This window comes from Falco rusticolus, chromosome 6 (genome assembly GCF_015220075.1).
Source record: "Falco rusticolus isolate bFalRus1 chromosome 6, bFalRus1.pri, whole genome shotgun sequence".
Taxonomy (NCBI): Eukaryota; Metazoa; Chordata; class Aves; order Falconiformes; family Falconidae; genus Falco; species Falco rusticolus.
The window spans coordinates 25,183,179-25,203,367 of NC_051192.1; the positions used below are offsets into that span (position 1 = coordinate 25,183,179).

A 20,189-nucleotide genomic window follows, 5' to 3' on the forward strand; every position below is an offset into this window, starting at 1 on the left:
TTTAGCAAATAAAAATTTTAAATGGTTGACAGCATTTCTAAGTAGTAAATAATTCAAATGAAATCATTTAGATTAAAAATTCAAAGCAATACAGTGGACAGATAGTTGATTAACTTGTCTACCCTTTGCATGTGTAGAAACGGTCCTTTGAGTACGTAATTATTTTTTCTAAGTTTTAAAAAAATACTTTTAAAAGCAAATAGTTCATTTGACTATTTGATAGTAGGAAATTGTTGGGATTTCTCCTACCTTTCTCCCCTGCAAAAGAAGTGTGAGTTTTCCAGAGTTAAGCAATTGGAAAGCAGAGGAAAATTTGTTCCTTGATAACTGTATGAGGTATCCGAATCTCTTGCTGCTCTACCAGAGAAAACAGTATGCCTGGAATACCGCATTTGGGACATTCACCTAGCAACAGATGTTTAGAGTTTGTCAAAATGCCTTGTATTACAAAGTAAAATTATAGGAGTATATTTGCTACCAGCTTAATTAGAACTGCAGAGGTCAGGTGTTGCTGTATTGTCCTGCTGTATCATAGTGTTCTTTTCTACCTTCACTGGAGCACCAGGCTCTGGATCTTTGGTGCAGGATCACAGTTTTAAAGATCGCTATGTTGCTAGGAGTGGAGTGTCCCATGTATGGCAAATTGCTCTCTCAGGTAACATTTAAGAAGAAAATAATTTTTGTGTCAAGCATAGATGTTCAAAGGTGGAACAAGGTTTCAAAATATAGAACATTAAGTCACATTAAGTTTACTCTTAAAAGTAATGAACTTTTTTGGCTGCTCCAGCATCTAAACTAGTTTGAGGATATTTATCTATTCTATACAATTTGTCCCAAAGTTAGTAATTCCTGGAGAACGGTTGAAAGGAGATCTTTCGTGCCGCTATTGTTAGAGGCAGTTAATGAAGGTAACCAGATCAGCTGCACTGAACAATCTATTCTTTACTTTGCCAAATGCAAAAATAATTTCTCCCTTTCCTGTTGCTGTTTACCTGCATCCCTGTTTTCTGTGATAATACACATGGAAGAGGAATAAAGATTAAGTCGTTTCTATTCTCCTAAATGTTGATGAATATTTCTGCGGCATAACTGAGTATTTCTAGGTTCAGGTTGCTCTTTCATTGTATAGTCTTCAAAGACATTTCAGTAAAACACTATGTAAATGCTGTGTAAATAATAGGAGAAATATTAAATTATATTTTACTAGATCTGTAGTTATTTTTCCTTGTGAGCACTGTATTAAAAATTCAACAAATGATGGGACTGGGATTAAGGAGTTTAAATCGAGTAACATCTTCCTCTCAATCTTCATCTGTAATTTTAAGGGGAACTTTTCTAGGCTCCTGAGATAATAGCTTTGTGTCATAACGAATTGTAGGTTCATATATAAATTCAAATTGTTTGTTGTCAGGTAGTGTTCAGAATTTAACTTCTCATTTGTCTACTTTATTAAGCGATTCTAAGGTATGTCTGTCTTCACAAGTTTAGTATTGCTTTTTGTGTTAAACTGTCAGTTGTTTTATCAAAATACAAATTATTAAAGAAATAGTTTATCTTTAAAAAGCTTAGTTATTATGTGATGATTATATATGCATTGTCTTCAAAATAATGATTCTTACAGCAGTTTTTAAACAAGCATGCAACTGTCAGTTGTCGGCTTAGTGAAGCCCTGCAGAAAAGGGACATAGATAATGTAGTGTACCACTTTTTCTGTAGTATATAATAAACACTTGAGCTGTGAGGAGTGCATATGTTTTTCCTGAAGTGTAGTTGGCACTGCTAATCTTTCTTTTAAAAAGCTGACAGCTACTGAGTTACAGTGTGAGTTGGTATGTGTTGAAAAGAAAACAAGTAATAGCAGTGTGAGTAAAATTGTCTGCTGTGGGAAGAAGTGAAGAGGTAGATAAATCAGTATTAACTCAAAGCATTAAAAATCCTTCGGACTAAGATCTGATAAGTTAAGAAAGGAAGTATGTGTGTTCTCTGAATTTTCATGTTGCAAATTTTGTGGGATCAGGGTTTTTTGCTGGCAGTCATGGCAGCTAGAAACATGCTGGGGAAAAAACCCTGAGCTTTTAGACTTTCTCATGTGTTTTTGTAACTTTGACTTTTAAAAAAAAGCATTAAATATTGTGAAAATAAAAATGTGAGCACTGGAAGTAGGATTAATGGCTTGCTGCCACTCCACACACTGAATTCCACAACTGCCATCTAAATAGTCGCTGTTCTTTTCACCACACTGCAGTTCTAGCTCTTTTTTTTTTCTCAGCTCGTTTTCTCTCTTGGGTAAAAGAGTCAGAAGGAATGGGAGTATTAATTTAACTCTGTGAGAAAGACGTGGGGAGGTTGAGTTGGCAAGACTTATTAAAATCCATGTGTCATAGTCTTAGGTAAGGAGAGGAGTTCAGAAGATTGGAAAAGCTGGATCTGCAAGGTAGGACTGGGGAATTCAGCTGTGCTCTTCTACATGTTTGAAGTACATGTTCTGTTGGACTTCACTCGTGGTTGCTTTTGGAACTTACTTGTGTGGAGTAACAAAAAAGTCCTTGGTGGCTGCCATATGCCATGAAAGCTGTGAGAAGTGTTCTTGTAGATCCTCTATCTTGCAGGATGATTTTTGCATGCTTCTGTTTCTAGTCAGCATTATAGGCTTTTGCCCATCTCCAGAAATTGTTTAACAAGATGCTGTTCCTCTTTCCCATATCATTATCATCTCCAAGTTCTTCAGATAAGCTATATAAAGGATGACTTTCTCAGGCTGTGGTTAACGTCATAAGTCACAAGGAGACCACGTTTTTGCGGCAGGGAGATTGCTTAAATAGGGCAGTAACTTCTGTCGGTAAGTCAGGCATTACCAGGCATTACCTTTTGGTAACTGGGGCCCTGCCAACTTCCATATAATCTTTTATCAGGGTACAGTTAGGAGTCTGTTTTCAATCTGAAGTGCACAAGCACAGAGTGTGATACTAAAATTTGCATAGAAGAAATCTTGTGCCTGTTGTATAGAGAAGTCCCATTATACTTTAATGCAGCCTGCTTTTTTAATTAGGAAACATTTGTTAAGTAGCTAACATCACTGGATGCAGCAGTTGCCTATTCAGGAAAAGAATAATTACACTGGGTCACATGAAAGGTTCATCCAGCCTGCTATCCATACTTGGCAATGATGAAAATCAGATGCCTAGAGAACAGTAAACACAGACCAACCATATATGATACTTTCTATGTACACTTACCAAACCTCTAGCTCTTTGCAGTTTGGAAGCTTCCTCAGCCAGCTGTGGTTCTCTGTGTATGAAATAAAACTCAGTTGACTTCTTTTCCATGACATTTTACAGTCTCCCCTCTACCCCGTATAAACTTCTAATATGTTGAACATCCATTGGCAAGGAGTTGCCATAGCGACTACTCATTGCACAAGTAATTACTTTTGCTTGTTTTGAATTTGGCCTTTATTGTCTTTACTTGATACGTTCTGGTTCTTGTATTGAAAAGTCAGTGAATATTTAATCCTGTCATTCATTTCACACCACCCCTGACTTTCTAGACTTATCATCAGTGAATATTTAATCCCATCATTCATTTCACACCACCCCTGACTTTCTAGACTTTTATCATAGCCTCTTCGAGTTACCTCTTTTCCAGGCTGAAGAATCCTTGCTTACTTTGTCCTTTCTGGTATAGAGGCTATTCCATACCATTGTGCATCCATGTTGTTTTTCTCAGAACTTTTTACAATCCTTATTCCTGTATTTTTTTTTTGAGATGAGGAAACCAGAACATGCTGGCAATTAAGATGGGGCCATATGGTAGATTTGCATGCCTGCGTAAGTTTATTTCCCAATAATTCCCAATATTTTATTTGCTTTCTTGACCTCCTGTGAGCATTAAACCCTCATGAGGAATCTGTTGTTAACCCCAAGATTGCTCTCCAGGTTGGTTCAAAGGCTGTAGTTTTATACCTGAAGGTATGTCTGTTCTGTGTTTTTCTACACACGTCATTTTATGTTTATCTGCATTTAAATTTCTTCTGCTATTTTATGACCAGCTGACTACCAGTCCTTCTTCTGCTCTTCAGCCTTCATCTTTGCTACTTTGAATATGTTTGTGTCATCAGCAAACTCTTGCCTATCACTGCTGTCACCCACTTTTCCGTGTTGTTTATGGATAAGTTGAACACAACAGGTCCCAGCACAGAACCATATAGACTTCCACCGGTCATCTTCCACCACTGCAGGAGCTGCTGTTTTCCAGATTTCCTTCTGTAATCATTTTTCTATACCAGGACATTCTCCCTTACAGCATGACTTAGCATGACAGCTTATTTTCACTAGGATTTTAGTGAGTGACTTTGTCAAAGGTCTCCTGGAAAGCCACATGGGTGGTATCAGATGGTTGTCTTTATGCATGTTTGTTGATCCCTTCAAATCCACTTAAGAATTGGGTAAGTCAGAACTTAGTAGTTCTAAAGCTCCTTGCACTTATCCAACTGTCCACTGATGCTATTGTTACTTTTTTGTGGTCCCTTCTAATTTATCTGCTACAGACACCAGACTTGAATCTCACTTGGATCCTTTTCATGTTTGTTACCCTTCCAGTCCTTAGGCATCAAGGCAGTTTAGAGAAGTTGCATATCACTGTTAGTAATTAAGCGATTTAATTAATTAGTTTTTAGAACTCTGCAGTGATTATCCAGTCCTGGTGATTTGTTACTGTTTGCTTTGCCAGTTTGTTCTTTCAAGTTGTTTGCAATTACTTCAGTTTTGGACAGATCCTCTGATGGGTCTTTCCCAGAGAAGGCTGTAGCGTTGAGACCTCCCCAGTCACTTTCATAGTGGGCATGAATCAATGCAAAGAACTCATTTAGCTTCTCTGCAGTGACATTTTCTTCTTTGAATGCTCCTGTTTTATCCTGGTCATCAACTAGTTCTCCAGATTCTGGCAGACTTTCTGGTCCTGATGTGTTTGAAAAGATTTGTTATTATTTTTGCATCTCTTGCATCAGCTAGTAGAACTGCACTAATTTACAGTTATGATTTGTGTGCTGCTTTATCTGTTTGACTTAACAGTCAGTTGTCAGAAACAATTTATTAAATGAAGAATAGACTGATGCTGGCTTGTCATCCTCTCTAAGGATACGTCCGCATTTATTGGGTTCACTGTTCCTGAATCTGCCCAGCTTTCTTCCCAAATGCATCTACTAGGTACTGGGTCCCCAGTCAGTTTATAGTCTTCTGTGAGAAAGCAGGCTGCTACTTGTGAGACTTTTTCTTGTTTCCCTCCAAGGGAGCCCACATTTCCGGGCTGTTGAATGTCCTTTTTGTGCCTAGTATTGCTGCAGTGGGGAAGGTTGTCACAGACGGGGCCTGTAAATGCAGAGAATTTCTCCACTTTGTTTCTGGCTTGGTTTATTAGGCAAAAGCTTATCTGCATGCAGTGACTGACCTTCCTGTTTTTTTGCCTGGCATGTGGAGAATTCTGTGATGAGCTCCCAGGAGCCCACTATCTGTATGTTTCAGTCAGTCATTTAACGTAAGTCATGTAATACCCAAAGCAACCACAGGCTCTTAACAGCAGAGTCTAATGCTGCAGCTATGTTTAGTTCAGATATCCATGCTTGCCTCTTAAATGCTTTGAGAGTAGTATTGATGCTCTGCTCAGTGACATCATAGTCCTATGAGATACCAAAAAATTTAAGATTATTTTTATTGGGGGTGGTGGGGGTGGTGCTGTGTTTCTGTATCGATACCTTGCCTCCGAAGAAATGGTCATCAGTGTTGGCGTTCAGTGTTCTTTGTGTTTCGTTTACTCACTTTTCCCCTCTGTGCCATCACTCATTTGGGCTGAGGACAGCTGTTGGTGTGACAGCGTGATACATCATGTCACAGAACTGACCTGGCTTCCAGTAACTTTAAAACTGAAAAAAAGAACCCCAGTCCTTTGCTGGGTTGTCACCTGCATTGCTTTCCAGTCTAGTTTGTTGAATAACCACACAAATAGTTTCTTGTTCACAAATACTGAGGAAACAATATGGGGAGAGGAACCAAATTGTGGATGGAAAGGAGAGTGGGTGCTGTTTATGCCACCAGTTCTGCTGAAATGCTTGTCAAGGTTACCCTTTGAAGAACTTGCATAGATAATGTAGCTCTTTCCTCTTACATTCACAAATACGTATTTTCAGTTATATTCCTCCTCCCTCTAGCCCAACATTATAACAGTGTCTTAGACAATTTAAGAAAAATCTATGAAGAGGATATGATAATTGACTATTAAAGAAAAAAAATGTAAGATATTTGTCCTATGTTTGGTGTGTGCATATGCATATTCTGATCATTCATTCTCTCTGAATTAACATATTTTTCAAGAAGAAAGTATCCATTTTAGGTTAAATTTTCTGGTGGCTTTGAAGGAATCTCCCTGCTGATAAATCTGAATAACTTCAGAAAGTCACCATTTCCCTACAGTATGATTTCTGACATTATGCTGAGCTGAAAGTGTATTTGCATCTTCCTAATACTTTGGTTGTGATTTTTTCTTTCTTTCTTTTTTTTTTTTTGTCTGAAAGAAAAAGCAAAAATGAGGACAGTGCCGAGTATGTGATATGTACTCTGTGAACAATCAGGAACGTAGAGCTCGGAGTTCGTAGTGAACTAGCCTTCATTGTCACATATCATATGGAAACCTGTTCTGTTGTATCAGATACAAGAGAATGAATGTAATTAGTAGATAGGTAAACATTAGAATATCAAATAATAATAAGAAAATATTACTCCTTGATGTGACAGACATTCACTAAAATATTTTGTCTTAGGTTTTGGTATTAATTTCTACAAAATATGCTGAAATCTTGGGAACAGCTCTGAAAAGAGCTAAAGGAATGATTAGAGTTCAAAAATACCCCAAGATTAAGTAAATTAATTTAGCAATGACAAGGGTCAGACCATTAGCAAGTTGCTTATTAATAGAATCTGCACAAGGAAGACATTTCTGTTATTAGACCATCCTTTAATCCAGGAAAAAAGAGATAAGAAATAGTGGCTGAAGCTGTACAAATTCAAACTAGTAATAAGAATGAAACAGAACAAGGTCTTAAAAAGATTAGTCAGGATGAGTTTGGTACAATGCTCTGGGTGATGCTCTGTTTGTGTTGAGAAAGGAAGGTACTCTGAATAATTAGAAAAGGTTCCACTGAATGTACTCTGAATAATTAGAAGGGATAAGGTGGGCACCTGAAGGAGATGAGGAGACCATCAAGTCAGGAAATCATTGAACAAAGAAAATTGAAGGGTCTACTCCACCTAGATCCCACCTATTGTGAGTGGAATGAATAGGTATCAAAATCAAATGAGTATGTACGTAAAGATGTTGTGTAACCTCTCATGAAAACTGTATAAAACACCTAACTTTTCACTGAAAACTTCAGAGCTGGTTTGTCCGGTGCGAATTGGCTAGCTCCCCAGTGTTGCACGAAATAAATACCTTTGCTGCTTAAAGACATAATTGGTCTCTGAGCAGTTACTCTGTGCCGTTTTGGCATCAAGAATAAAGATTTTAACCAGAGGGATCAGTAATCATGGGAGCAATATCATGGGGGATATGGCTTTCAACTTTTTTTTCAATTAGTCATTTCTGAAATGTTTTTTGTTAGAGAGCGTACACTGCTTTTCATCAAATATTGTTCTGGTGACAATGTGCTTGCTTTTCTTTATTACCTTTCCCAGATCTCCTGATGTCAACAGACCAACCTAAGGACATGAGTTCTTCATTGCTAAAAGTCACTAAGTGCAAATGAACCCTTTTCTGAAAAGTTTACTTAAACAGATCACATTTTGGAGTGTAGAAATTACTAGGTAGGGCCCTGTGGCGTGCGTTACACAGACATATAACTACATTCTTCTGCTGGCCTTTCCTTTTCCTCAAAGGCATTCATATTTGTGGGAAAGGAGGTTCCCTCTTTACTGACAAAAGTACTCCCTGCTTTCACTGTGGCAAAGCTCCTCTCTTTTCAGGTCCCTCAGTCAAGAACTTCTTCATTTGCTTTTGAGACTTCCAGGCTATTCTACACCCCACCCCACCACTCCTCCTTTTTTCTTCTTTAAGTTTAATTTTGGATCAGTTGTTATTTCTGGGTTTGACCAGGAATTTTAACAGTCAGAATATCACTTCAAGATAAATCCTTACTGTGTTTGGAAGAGATTAGCTCTGGGGTGGCATAGCTGCTGTTATTTTGTCCATAAGTAGACTATCAGACCTTGCAAAGAAAACTCCCACATAGGTACATAACAAAGCAGAAATACAAATTTGGAAACAAAGCGTAAGTTAGATTTGAATGAGCAGCAGTTCATACTGCTAGGCAGGTGATAGAATTTTGACTGCCTCCATTGAAGTTTGTATAACATGGAAAGCACATTTCATTTATAGCTGGAGATTCAATAGGAGCTCAGCTGCTGGCATCTGAATTTTTGTTTCATACTACCCCTCCCCTTCTGAGGGTCCAGATACCAAACAGACTAACAACAGGTACTTGGCCAACATGTACAATTCTAGAAGGGACTTCCCTCCCTTATTTATCTCATCTCAGTTAAAAATTACTGACCTAATTGGCTTTCCTTTTCTACTGATAAGTAAACCTGTACTATTTGAACCGCTGTTCATCGAGCTTTACACTGAAAGGCAGGTACACTTTGATTGCCAAGATAAACTGCTGTCAAGTTCTGTGAGTCAGCAAGTACATTGGGTACCTTTGTTACTAAGGGCTGTGCAAGGAAAAGATTTCTAGAAGTAGATAAGCAAAGAAATCTTTCATATCAGTGATTGAATGTGTATGTTCCTGTTGTCAGAAAAATAAGTTAAATGCTGATGGAACATGTGGTGCCATTACTGCTTTAAAAACAAAAATATCACAGTGCCTTCACAGATTGGAAGCAAAGAAAAAAACCAGTTCTCTTTCTCAAGCTTTTCTTGATAAGTTTCTTCTTTGTTTATGTAAGTGAAGCTGTGTGGTTTCATATATAATCTTCCAATCAGGTTTGGGTACACTCTCTGGACAGCATGTCTCACATGAGTGTCTAGTTATAAAAAGATGAAATAACTTTGGTGTAATTCCTGTCTTTAATCTAATTTGGCTTTAGTGTCATACATGGTAAACCCTCCATATGATATAAATTTATCTGATAATTTAAATTTTCTGTAAGTGTGCCAAAATGTCTGAAATTCCATATGCAGTTGACAGTCCAAACATTTGGAAATGCATAATAATCTCATTTGTTAAACTGATTTTTTTGTTATGTACAGAAAGGCTCGTGGGCCTTGTACAGGTTTAGTCTTGTAAGCAGTTTCAAAATGCCATTCATCTTTACATGTATTTCTCTTCACACAGCACTTCTAAGCTCATGTTTCTTACTCTTGCAGTGCTTACCCCGTAAGCATTTTAAAAAAATATAACCAAAAATAATACAAAACCTTGAGTATTATACTACTCAGGAGAAGCTGTACCAGCCTTTCTCTTTCACTCTGCTAGTTAAATTTTCACTGGAAGATAATGTAACTTTGGTAATGTGCTATTAAAACCGGATGTGCTTAGCTAAAAAGAAGTGTTTTATAAGGTTGTTTTGCTAGCCTGTAGGTGGAAAGCACAGTTGAGATCACTCTGCTCAAAATATCAGTTGATTGCTGTACCGTACCTGTTTGTCTGGTGGCTGATTGGGTAGAGCTGTTGCTGGGCTGATACTGTTTTGACCAAAATTAGAAAGTCAATATAAACGAGTCAAACGAGACTGCCTGCTTTTTTTCAGTTCTCTTTTCTGATTCATCAGTTGTTTGCTTCTAATTCTTGCAGACTTTGTGAATTGGGGGTTGTGTCAGCAAAGGTGAAAGAAAGCTCTTAGTGGTTAGTCCATAAGAATATTCATAAAAATCTGTCTTGATGACATTAGATGCCAGCAAAAATATGGAGCCTAGGTAAAAAGAAGTGGAAGTGGGTCCTACAGAGTGATCGTATTAAATACATGGATACAAGAACCTATTCCTCACTTGGGAGACTGCCTGCTTCTCTTATTCAGGGATAGCATTCATCTTCTTGACCCAAAGAGGATGGTATTGCCGATGTCTTGTGGCAGAGGCTTAAGACCTGAAACTTAACTGATGAAGGCATATATGAAAGAAGGATTCACTGCTTATACGTCTTTTTTTCCTTCAGTATTAGTGCATGGACTTTAACAAGTTGGATTCTGCCTGGTTAAATTATGTTAATGCCAGGGAGGATTAGCAGAGCTGAGATTATAATTACTATATTTGAAGAAAAACAGCATGTAAATTGTTTAACAAAATTCTAGGTTAGTGCAAGTACAGCAGTTTAGCAGCTAAGGGTAGATGGCTGTGCTGTACTTGAGGAAATGCTGTTACTTTACATGTACTGTTAAGATAGAGCTGTGGACTTTTCTTCCTGGAAATGAGTAGGTTTTGATGCAAGTGACAGAGGCAAATGTTTTAATTCGTTTATACCTGGGTTAGTTCAGGCTTTAGGAATTTTTTTTTTTTCTTCTTCCGTACAGGTGGGTAAAAAAAAGATGGGGATGTCGGTGAATGACATTCAATTAGGATCCATTAGTCTTGCCAAGAAAAAGAAAGCTACTTCTCAATATGAATGAAACGACAGGGGTATAATTCTGTATCCCACAGAAGGATATAAAAAGTGTTTTAAGAGAGCAACTTGGTTAAATCATAAGATTTATGTTAAGATACCATAGAAAAATAGAAAGTAGGTCTCATTTAGCAATGATAAGAGGGTAGCAAGCACATCAAATCGAAATCAGGAAAAAACAAAGCACAAAATGAGATGCAACTAGAAAGGGACATAAAAAGAAACAATAAAACTTTCCATACTACGTTAATTGTGAGAAGACAATAAGGAACTAATTGCTGCAGTGCTCAGATAATGAGAATTATTGACAGGTGCCACTGTGAATACTGAAGTGTGGAATGCCGTTTTTTGCTTTTTTCTGAAAGTGTTAACTGTGATCAGATGATTAATCTCTACTTCAGCCTGAGTTCTTTTATCACTAACAAATGAGCTGCAGAAGATTTAAGTATCTTCAAACCCGTTAGGCCTGATGAAATTTACCCTTTGGTGCTTACAAAAGGTCGGAAGGGGTAATGTCTCTAGGATTCTAGGAAAAGTTATGTACGATTGCAAGGTTGTAGGGCACCTGTCTTTAGAAGAAAGAGGAGGAACTGAGGAAGAACAGGCTGATCAATTTAGGTTACATTTCGGGTAAAACTTTAGAATAAACAATTCATCTGTAAGCAATTGTACTTAACAAAGAAATGAGTAAGAGCTAACATGGATTTAACAGTAACAAATAAAGGGGAAGCAGTTTAACCTCTACAATGAGTAATTTTGGCCACCACAGCTGACACTTGCTTACTTGAAAGATTGGTAAGATCTGGCACATATGATTATTCTAGTTATATAAAGTGCCGTTTTAAGATGTTTTAAGATTACTGTGGGCTTGTTAAAAATAGATGACCTATACTGAGTATATGCCATTAGTAATTACCCCAGCGCTATGCTAGTTCTGTCAGATGCTTTTTATTTCTTCTGTAAACAGGATTATGAAAAATAGCATAAAAATTATTTCTAGATGCTGTATTTGGCATTCCTTCAGTTGTTCTGGACCCGCTATTAACTGAATTGTGAAGCAAGTTAAGTATTATCTTCTTTTTAAGCAGCCAATAGCTTCTGATGTTCTCCATGTAATATAATTTTTCTGTTTCATTGCAGGATTTGGTTATCCGTATCATCTTCGTTCTTGGTAACTTAACAGCAAAGAATGACCAGGCCCGTGAGCAATTTTTTAAAGAAAAAGGAAGTGTTGACACCTTGATATCGTTATTCCAAACCTACTATAAACTTGATTTGAACACACAGAAATGGTACTGTGAAGGAGGAGAGGAAGGAAAAAACCACCCAAAACATCCTTCAGAAGCAGAAGATGTTCTGATAAAACTGATAAGAGTGTTGGCCAATCTCTCTATTCATCCCGGCATAGGAGCAGCTCTGGCAGCTGCCCATCGTGTTGTAGAATTACTTGTTACGGTACTAGGTAATAAAATCTATGTTGTGTTTGTTGCATTTGTTCAGTCTGTAAGGAGACTTTAGGATTCTTCTGCTTGACCTTCTTATCTAGGTTGAGCCATAACTAAATCAGTTCCTTTGCTAAAATAACAAAGTCAATCTACTGATATTCATGAACTGGTTTATGTGGAACGCCTGTTTGAGCCAGTGGAAGCATTGCTGCTTTGGTACTGACTTTTCAGTGTCTGGGGAAAGATGTTGTAGAAGTGTTTAATTCTGTGATCAGATTTGCAGATACGGTCATTAAGGATAAGAAAACAAATTTTACTTTAAATACATCTCACTGAAAGTTCTTATATAAGGGAAGTCTATTATCAGGTGCAACAGATGTGTTTGGTGGTGGGGTTTGTTTTAAGGTTTGGAGATTTTGTGACTGTCCTGGATTAAGTACTCTTTTCGTTCCCTGCACCCATAACTTTAAGCTTTCTCAAAAAAATTCCTGTTATTTTTCCTTCTTTTTCAGTTTCAACCTGTATCTGTTTCAGGTGGGAGAGTGTCCCTTTCCATCCAGACAGAGGCTTAGGACTGCTCTTCCTTTACCACTTACTGATCCCTTTGTAAATCTGATTACAAGCTAGGACTGGGCAGTCTGTTCTCCCTGTAAAGAGTTTAGCAGCGACAAGATACCTCTCAAAGAACTCAGTATATTTTAGTGTGTGACGCGAACATTAAATATTAAGTAAAGACAATCAACCTGATTATATGCTGGTTTACTAGTCTTACCCACCAGCCATGGGGAATTAGAGAAGGCAGACTCATAACTTCATCCGTTCTGTCTTAAGGCCCTGTGGGAGCTTCCAGGGTTGGAACTGTCTTAATCATTGTGTAAGCGCTTTTGAGCCTCCAAACTTCTCTCTGTCACACTCCCCTTTTCTTGATCACTCTATCAGTTAGTTTACTACAAAATGTTCTCTCTGTCTATGAACTAACCCCTCGTTACTTTCTTTACTCTTGGTTTCTGAGGCCAGAAACTTCAGATAAATTGGCATACACAACTCTGACTTACTGCTGTAATTTTACACTGGTTAACATTCTGTCAGGAACTCTGAGAGAGACTCTTTCAAATATTGTTGAAGGAGTATTTTTTTGGGTTTGTTTTGGTTTATTTTTCATGGTACCTGACATTTTAGTATAGCTCCTTGGTCCTCTGTGTCTATCACACAGGCCTATTTCTGCATGTGGATTCTACTCAGTTCCATCTTAAATCAGCAAATAGGATCTGTAAAATGTCTTTTAACTAACTAGATTTTAAACTATGTTGCCTGAGTCACAATGATTTCTGTAGATGAAGAGTTGGAAAGAGTGACTTTGTATTGCCATTTTTGGATCAGCTGTGCCTGTTAGCTTCTGCCACGTTACTGAAAAACAGAATAGCTGTCTGTAACAGTGGCCATGTAAGCTATGATTCAGTTTGCTTCTGAGATACAATGCACTGCTAAGTTAGACTCATGTGCGTGTGTGTATCTACATATGCATGTTTGTGGCATTTTTTACTCTCAGAATACAAATCAGTTGATGACTGTGAGGAGTTGGTAATCAATGCTGCAACAACAATCAACAATTTATCCTACTACAAAGTGAAGAGTTCTGCTGTCCAAGACAAGAAGCTACACATTGCTGAAAGTAAGGACTTTTAAACTAGTACTTCTTGTATGGCTTTTTGAAAGTGGAAATGTTTTGACACTATAGAAAAAAAGACACTGGTAGTGTTTTGTGGTGTCATATTGCAAGAGTATAAAGTTCATGGGGCTAAATTCTTCCCATAATTTCTTATTCTTTTAGAACATAATTCTGTGACTTGTGTGAAAATAGTTAGGTTATTGACAAAACCCCTTCTTTTCCTCCCCAAAGGATTTTGTCATATTTTTTTCTGTTTAGCAATTTTTGCTAGACTTGTTCAAAATCCATATGCCTGAGCCAAGATAATCAAGTTACTTTTTACTTCTAATCAGAATATGGTAAGAGTTTTTTTCTTCTTAGTACCTTCTAAACCTGCAAAATCTGATTTACGTCTGTTTTGGGCTTATAAATCCATTGGCAGTACAGGAGTTGTGTGATTCTCTCCCCTCTGACAGTATGGACAAATCATATTTTAATGATGTATGGGAACTGCATCTGAGCTCTGGGACTCATAGTGTTGGTGTTATACAAACGGTAGAGTGTCTATGTCTTGCATACCTTTCTTTCTAAATAGACAAGACGTGGGGGAGAGATGGAGCCTGAAGTTTGCACAACAGGTAGAATGAGGAGTAGGAAAAAATATTCTGGCAGTTGACCTAGTGCCCTGACTGGCAGACATCATTTTCTCTCTAGGTAACAGTTCTGTCACGAGCCATTTCATCACCCATAAGCCAGATGTCTCTTATTGCTAGTCGGAGAATGTGGAAACAAATGACTTCTCTGCCTGTCCCATTCGCTCGCCCTCTCATGTTTTTATTGTTAGTATGTGGAAACCAGTCCCATCACCTTTCCTCTGCTTGTATTGAGGAGAGAGAAAAGCTTTCGATGGAAGACCAGCAGGCTTCCTCCTTCGGGAGACATTTTGAGAATACTTGCTGTTTGGTACAACTGGTGGATCCCAAAGGCAAAAAATAATCATTTCACATGTCTCTTTAAGACAAGTCCAAGGCATGTTCAGTATTGCAACACTCAAAGACTGAAGTAATGGGAAGGAAGCCAACCTCTTCCCTGTATTTTTTTCTCTCACTTTTTTGTGGTAGAAGGATTAAGGGTTGACTGATTTGCGTCCTTTATTTGATGGACTGATTTCAGTGGTTCACTTCATACTCGCACAAGACTTATAAATATAGCTTCTGTAACATTGCCTCTTTGCTGTGCACCAAAACCCTAGATGATGGTAGCTCTTCCTAGGAAATGCTGAAGGTCTCATTCTGCAGGCTGAAGTTACACGCTAATCATATGTGAAACTGCTAAGCAGGAAAGCAGCAAGAAAGTAAATGCTTCAGACCAGGGGCAATGTTAAGAAGCTGTTCAGAGAAAATCTGTGTATTTCTTATAGCAGCACTGAGGAAAAAATAGAGCTAATGTCTCCTAAAAAATTATTTTCTGACATCCTACGGTAAGACCATCTGTTCAGGATCTATGTATATCAATTCTCTTATATATTACAACATTTTTTTCTTCTTTGCCTTCCTGGATTTTCATATGAGCCCACTCAAAACTGTATATCAAAATCAGCTCCCATTATTACAACTGCGCTTAGGCTATCTTCATAACTCCTCATTTGTTCCTTTGCATTTAGCCCCATATTGGAGCTCTTTGTCTCATCTTCAAAGCTCTACACAATTTAGCCTTTGTTCTGCCGTCAGCTCACCCCTTCACTGCAACCAGACAGATAGATGACTGTTCCCATTTATTACATTTATTGCTGTTGCTGCTTGCAGTTCTGATATTTATTGGTAGAAAGCCAAACACGTTTGCGATATACAAGTAATTGTTTTTATTTCATTTCTTTTCAAACCAATAGTGCTTTTAAAGCTGTTAATGAGCAACAATATGGATGGAGTTGTGGAGGCTGTCAGAGTATTTGGCAATCTTTCCCAGTATCATGAGATCTGTGACTTCATCGTACAGAAAAAGAGTGAGTTACTTTTGCATTTGTAGGAGTCCTGTTTTTAAATGTCCATAGTGTTAAAAAACAAATATTGTTAATAAGCTGTGTCAGTTAAAGGGTAGAAGCAATCTTCTCTGATGTTTTGCAAATTAAGAAAATGTTAGAATCCAATAGCAGTTGTTATATACACCATTTCATTTCAATTTCATTAAAATGGAAATATTGGAGTAGGAAAAATATGCCATGGTGCCTTCACAAAGGTAAATACTACAGAAAGTCTGTTTTTCCTAATGATTATAATTTTTACATTTTCCTTCACTCCTTCAGTTTTTCAGATCCTACAGGTTAGTAGTGATATGATATAAAACGAAAATCCAACTAAATTCTTATTTAGGTTCATAATCACAGATTTTTGTTTCCCATATTTGACAGCTTGTTAGCACTTTGTAATATGCATTTAAGACATTTGACTGCCTCAATGAAGAGACCTCCCATTTGCCTCAGGGTGAAGTAGGATTCAAGTCTTCTCAAGTCCTTTTGCTTTGGGCGTCTAAATAGCTTTGGGAAAGAAGATGTGTCATAAGTTTGGTTAAACACCAGCAGTTCACTGTAAATTTTTTTTGAATCTACCTGTCAGTGCTGAAAATTAGTTGATACGTCACAACACACAACCCCTTTCACGGGCGGATGGATCACTGCTTTTGAAGGAGAAGGTATCTTCAAAGGGAGAGCTGACACTTGGTAGCTGGTTGCTGATGAGCTGTCTCAGTCAAAATCTGGGAGAAACTGTGGTGTTGATGTGTAAAGCTCAGGAAGAGCTGAGAGGCTGCCTTGCCTCTCCGTTAGGCAACACTGACTCCCTCGCTGGGGTTCCCTTCCACCACGGCCTACCGAGTGCAGTGTCAGCAAGTGCTGTGAGATGCTGCACAGCCAGCGTCTGCTTCTTGCCCGTCTCCCGCAGGAGCCCCAGGCTGCAGCAGTTCCAGCTGGACTTGGTGCACTCTGGGGCAACCCTGCTGCTCGTGGAGGTAAGAACGTCCCTCTCTGAATGCCAGATGTCGAATCCTCGCGGTTTCTGCTAACCTTGTGATTGAAAGGAGGCTGATACTTCTAAAAAATAAGCTGTACTTCAGTTTGGTCAACTTAATCTCTTCTGCTTGGATTCTCACATTACTTTGGTATATTTTTATAACTAGAACTTTGTATGTGTTGATTTGAAGAAAACTGGTGTTCTAATGGCTGTTACTCTGGGTCATAAGCCTACTCTACAAACATCACAGTAGTATGCTACAAGGTTAATTTTTTGGGTAGGGTATCCTGCATTTAACTACTTTCGAAGTATACACATTTAATAAGTATGTTACGATGCCACTTGTAGGATAAGTCCACCTTCCCAATAATACTGTTTGCTTCTTTACAATCCAGTATACAAGTTCATGATTGCTTTGCTTGATGCTAAGAACCAAGATCTCTGTTTTTCTGCCTGTGGAGTTCTGCTCAATCTCACAGTAGATAAGAACAACCGAGCTCTTCTGATGGAAGAAGGAGGAATTGGAAAGTAAGTTCCTGATTATGCTTATGAAAAAGACAATTTTGAGTAGTTTGGCCAGAGTTTCAATCAGATTGTTTTTCACTAGGGCAAATAACTTGTAATAAAGGGTACATACTTAACAGATATTCAGCATATAATGTTCTTCAAGAGCCTTTCATATTCTTTCATATGTTTTTTGCAAAAGCACCAGAGTGGTTTAGCCTACTGCAGAGCCAAAACCCCCAGAACAGTCTCTCAGAGATCCTCCCGATACATACAGCAGAGGAGAGTACCATGCAACAAAGCAGCTAAGGCATGGCTTTGCAGTAGCTGCTTATGCTTGACTTAACTGGATCCTATGTGGGCTACCGTTAATAGGCACCACTAATGTGTATGTGTTGTGTGAAGATTACTTCAGGAACTGATATTCCATGGACATAATCGATCTCTTGCAATTTTTGTAACTACTTGGTACTGTAGGGAAAACTATCTGATGTAGCCACGCTCACCAGAGGATAGCTCCTGAGTCTCCTCTCCCTGAGAGTTCAAATTTAAGGCACTTGTATTGTAAGCAGCATTAGATCTTGAAAAACCACTCTGGGTGCAACACTTGTGGCTTTGATGTTCAGATAATAGCGGAACCAGCTTAATTGGAGCAACATGAAAGATCATGTCCGTATGCTTGTAAAGCAGTTGACAGAACCCACATTTATGAAACAATATGCCTAGCTTTGAAATGCTTTCCTGTTCACACATCATATAGTTACTTTTTTATACAATGTAAACAATGCATAGTCCGCTCATCTTTCCTTCCCATGTTCCAGTTAACTTACAAAATATAAAGCTGAAAAAGAAGAATAAAAATAAATTACAGGCAAATTGAAAAATGTGAGAAATTTCTATTATATAGAATATAGAATTTTCTATATCTGAAAATCTGTGAAGAAGGAAGGAAAAATAGTAACTGTGTGGAATACACATAGGAAATTTGGAGGTGATTGTTAAGGAGGTCACCCTGACTGTGCCAAACCAGTCTGTGCTCTGTGGATTTTTGGAAATGAGGTTCTTGTACCAATATATAGTGGCCCTATGGAAACATGGAATTAGTCTTATCAGAGGGTTAAATTTCAAAAAATTAGGGCAAGTTCTTTTGGCTTTTCATGAGTTGCTTCCCACTCTTCCACAATGACTGCCTTCAGAGAGGAGAGAAAAAGGATTTGATTGCTTTACAATTACTGCTATTTTCAGCCATACCTGAGTGTAATCCTGTGTTCCCTTTACTAATCACAGGATTATAAATCTCGCAGAGAAGTGAGGGAAAGGGGGGGTTCCGTAGGGCTGGGGAAGAAAACAGCAGTGAGGGATTACTATTAGAGGTCACTAGGGACAGCAGGTGAAAAACTTTACTGCTGCTGCTCCAGGACTTGCTGCTGTTTGGTAATGGGAACTCTGGATAGCTGCTGTATGTATGTAAACAGGTGCAGGCAGAAAAGTTATAGCTTAATTTCAGAGTCCTGCTTACGATCCAGCCTGCATTTGGTATCTGCAAGGAAGCGAGATTAGAAGAAAGGTCAAGAACCTAATGGTCCTTCATAAAACTGGCATTTCTGAGAGGATTCCATTGGGAGTGCAGGCTAAGGAAATACAAGAAGGGGCGAGATCTGCAAAATACTCAGACTTCACTGAATGTAAAATATACTTCTGTGAGTTATGGAAATAGCGAATTCCTTTTGATTTGTGTTCTGCTCAGATCCTCTGATATGTAATAAGCTGGATATTCTGCCTGAAGCTTTTTCTGCATTCATACCATCTTTTCCAGATGAATTCTTGGTGCCTGATAAGGTTTGGCTTGCATTGCAATCTCTGCAGTAATGGTAGCCACAGGTTTGGGACAGTCACAGATTGTCATGAAATTTGATGGAATTTTGGTGTCTGGGAGACGGTTACATTTGTGATGTATGTGATTGAAATTGGTCAGTTGGGTTAAAAAGTTATAGGGGATGGACAGATGCAGGTATGTTCACATCCTTAGGGAACTAGACTAAATAAAAGGGGAGAGGTTACTGAGGAAGAAAGTAGCATCTTAAGTTCATTAACGCAGAATTTTCTTGCGAACTTCCATGGGGCGTGCATATGTTTCTAGACTGCCAGATTTTGATGGGTTCAGAAGAAAACTATGTGGAGCAAAACACTGTTTTTGTTTGGTACTGACAGGTTAGTTGACTGTTTAAAAGACTTTGGGCCGGCAGACTGGCAGCTGGCTTGTTTGATCTGCAAAACGCTGTGGAACTACAGTGAAAACATCACAAGTGCAGCCTCATGCTTTGGAGAAGATACCGACATGTTGCTGGTGCTGCTTACATCGCTCTTGGGTGAGATTCGTAATCTTGGTCTCTTTTCCTTAATGAAAGAAATAGAAGGTGCAAAATCAAAGCAGTATTAGTTGGGGTGGGAAGTCTGTCACACAGCTTTAAGCGGCTGGCTGGTATAGACTACCCAGCAACGCAGTGGTCTATTGCCATTCAGCACATTCCCTCAGAACTTACGGATTGCCAAGGTGGAATTGGCCGCTGTCACTCCCCACTCTAGTTTGTCTAGTTAGCATGCCGCTGATGCTTTTCACCAGCTGCCTTTTTGCCTGCTTGAGCCAACTATCCCGTAGACCTTCAGTGCAAAACATACTTTTCACTGGATGTGGGCCCTTCTGGCCTCCAAGGTCACTTGACATTGACAGGCACTGACAGAGGCAGGGGCTCAGCTGTGATGCCCCTGGTTGCTGCAGAGCACACACCGGGCAGCCTGGGCAGTGTGGCTTCCCCTCAGCCGGAGGGCTGTGTGGTGCAACGGCCTGAGCTTGCCCGCTTGTGACAAGAGTCCCTTGGCCGCCCTTCTTTTCTCATCATGATCGCCTTGTGGGCAAGGACAACCACCTGACAACTCCTCATCTG

At 38.7% G+C, this 20,189-nt stretch overlaps 1 protein-coding gene across 1 annotated transcript in view; it reads left to right on the top strand.

Annotated features, from left to right (window-relative positions):
• ARMC2 (armadillo repeat containing 2) overlaps positions 1-20,189 on the top strand; it is a 68,840-nt gene that overhangs the window by 42,736 nt on the left and 5,915 nt on the right. Inside the window, exons 13-17 of the mRNA XM_037392929.1 lie at positions 11,783-12,104; positions 13,637-13,759; positions 15,624-15,737; positions 17,136-17,268; positions 19,456-19,613. Coding sequence (XP_037248826.1) covers positions 11,783-12,104; positions 13,637-13,759; positions 15,624-15,737; positions 17,136-17,268; positions 19,456-19,613 — 850 coding nt within the window. The remainder of the gene's footprint in view (positions 1-11,782; positions 12,105-13,636; positions 13,760-15,623; positions 15,738-17,135; positions 17,269-19,455; positions 19,614-20,189) is intronic.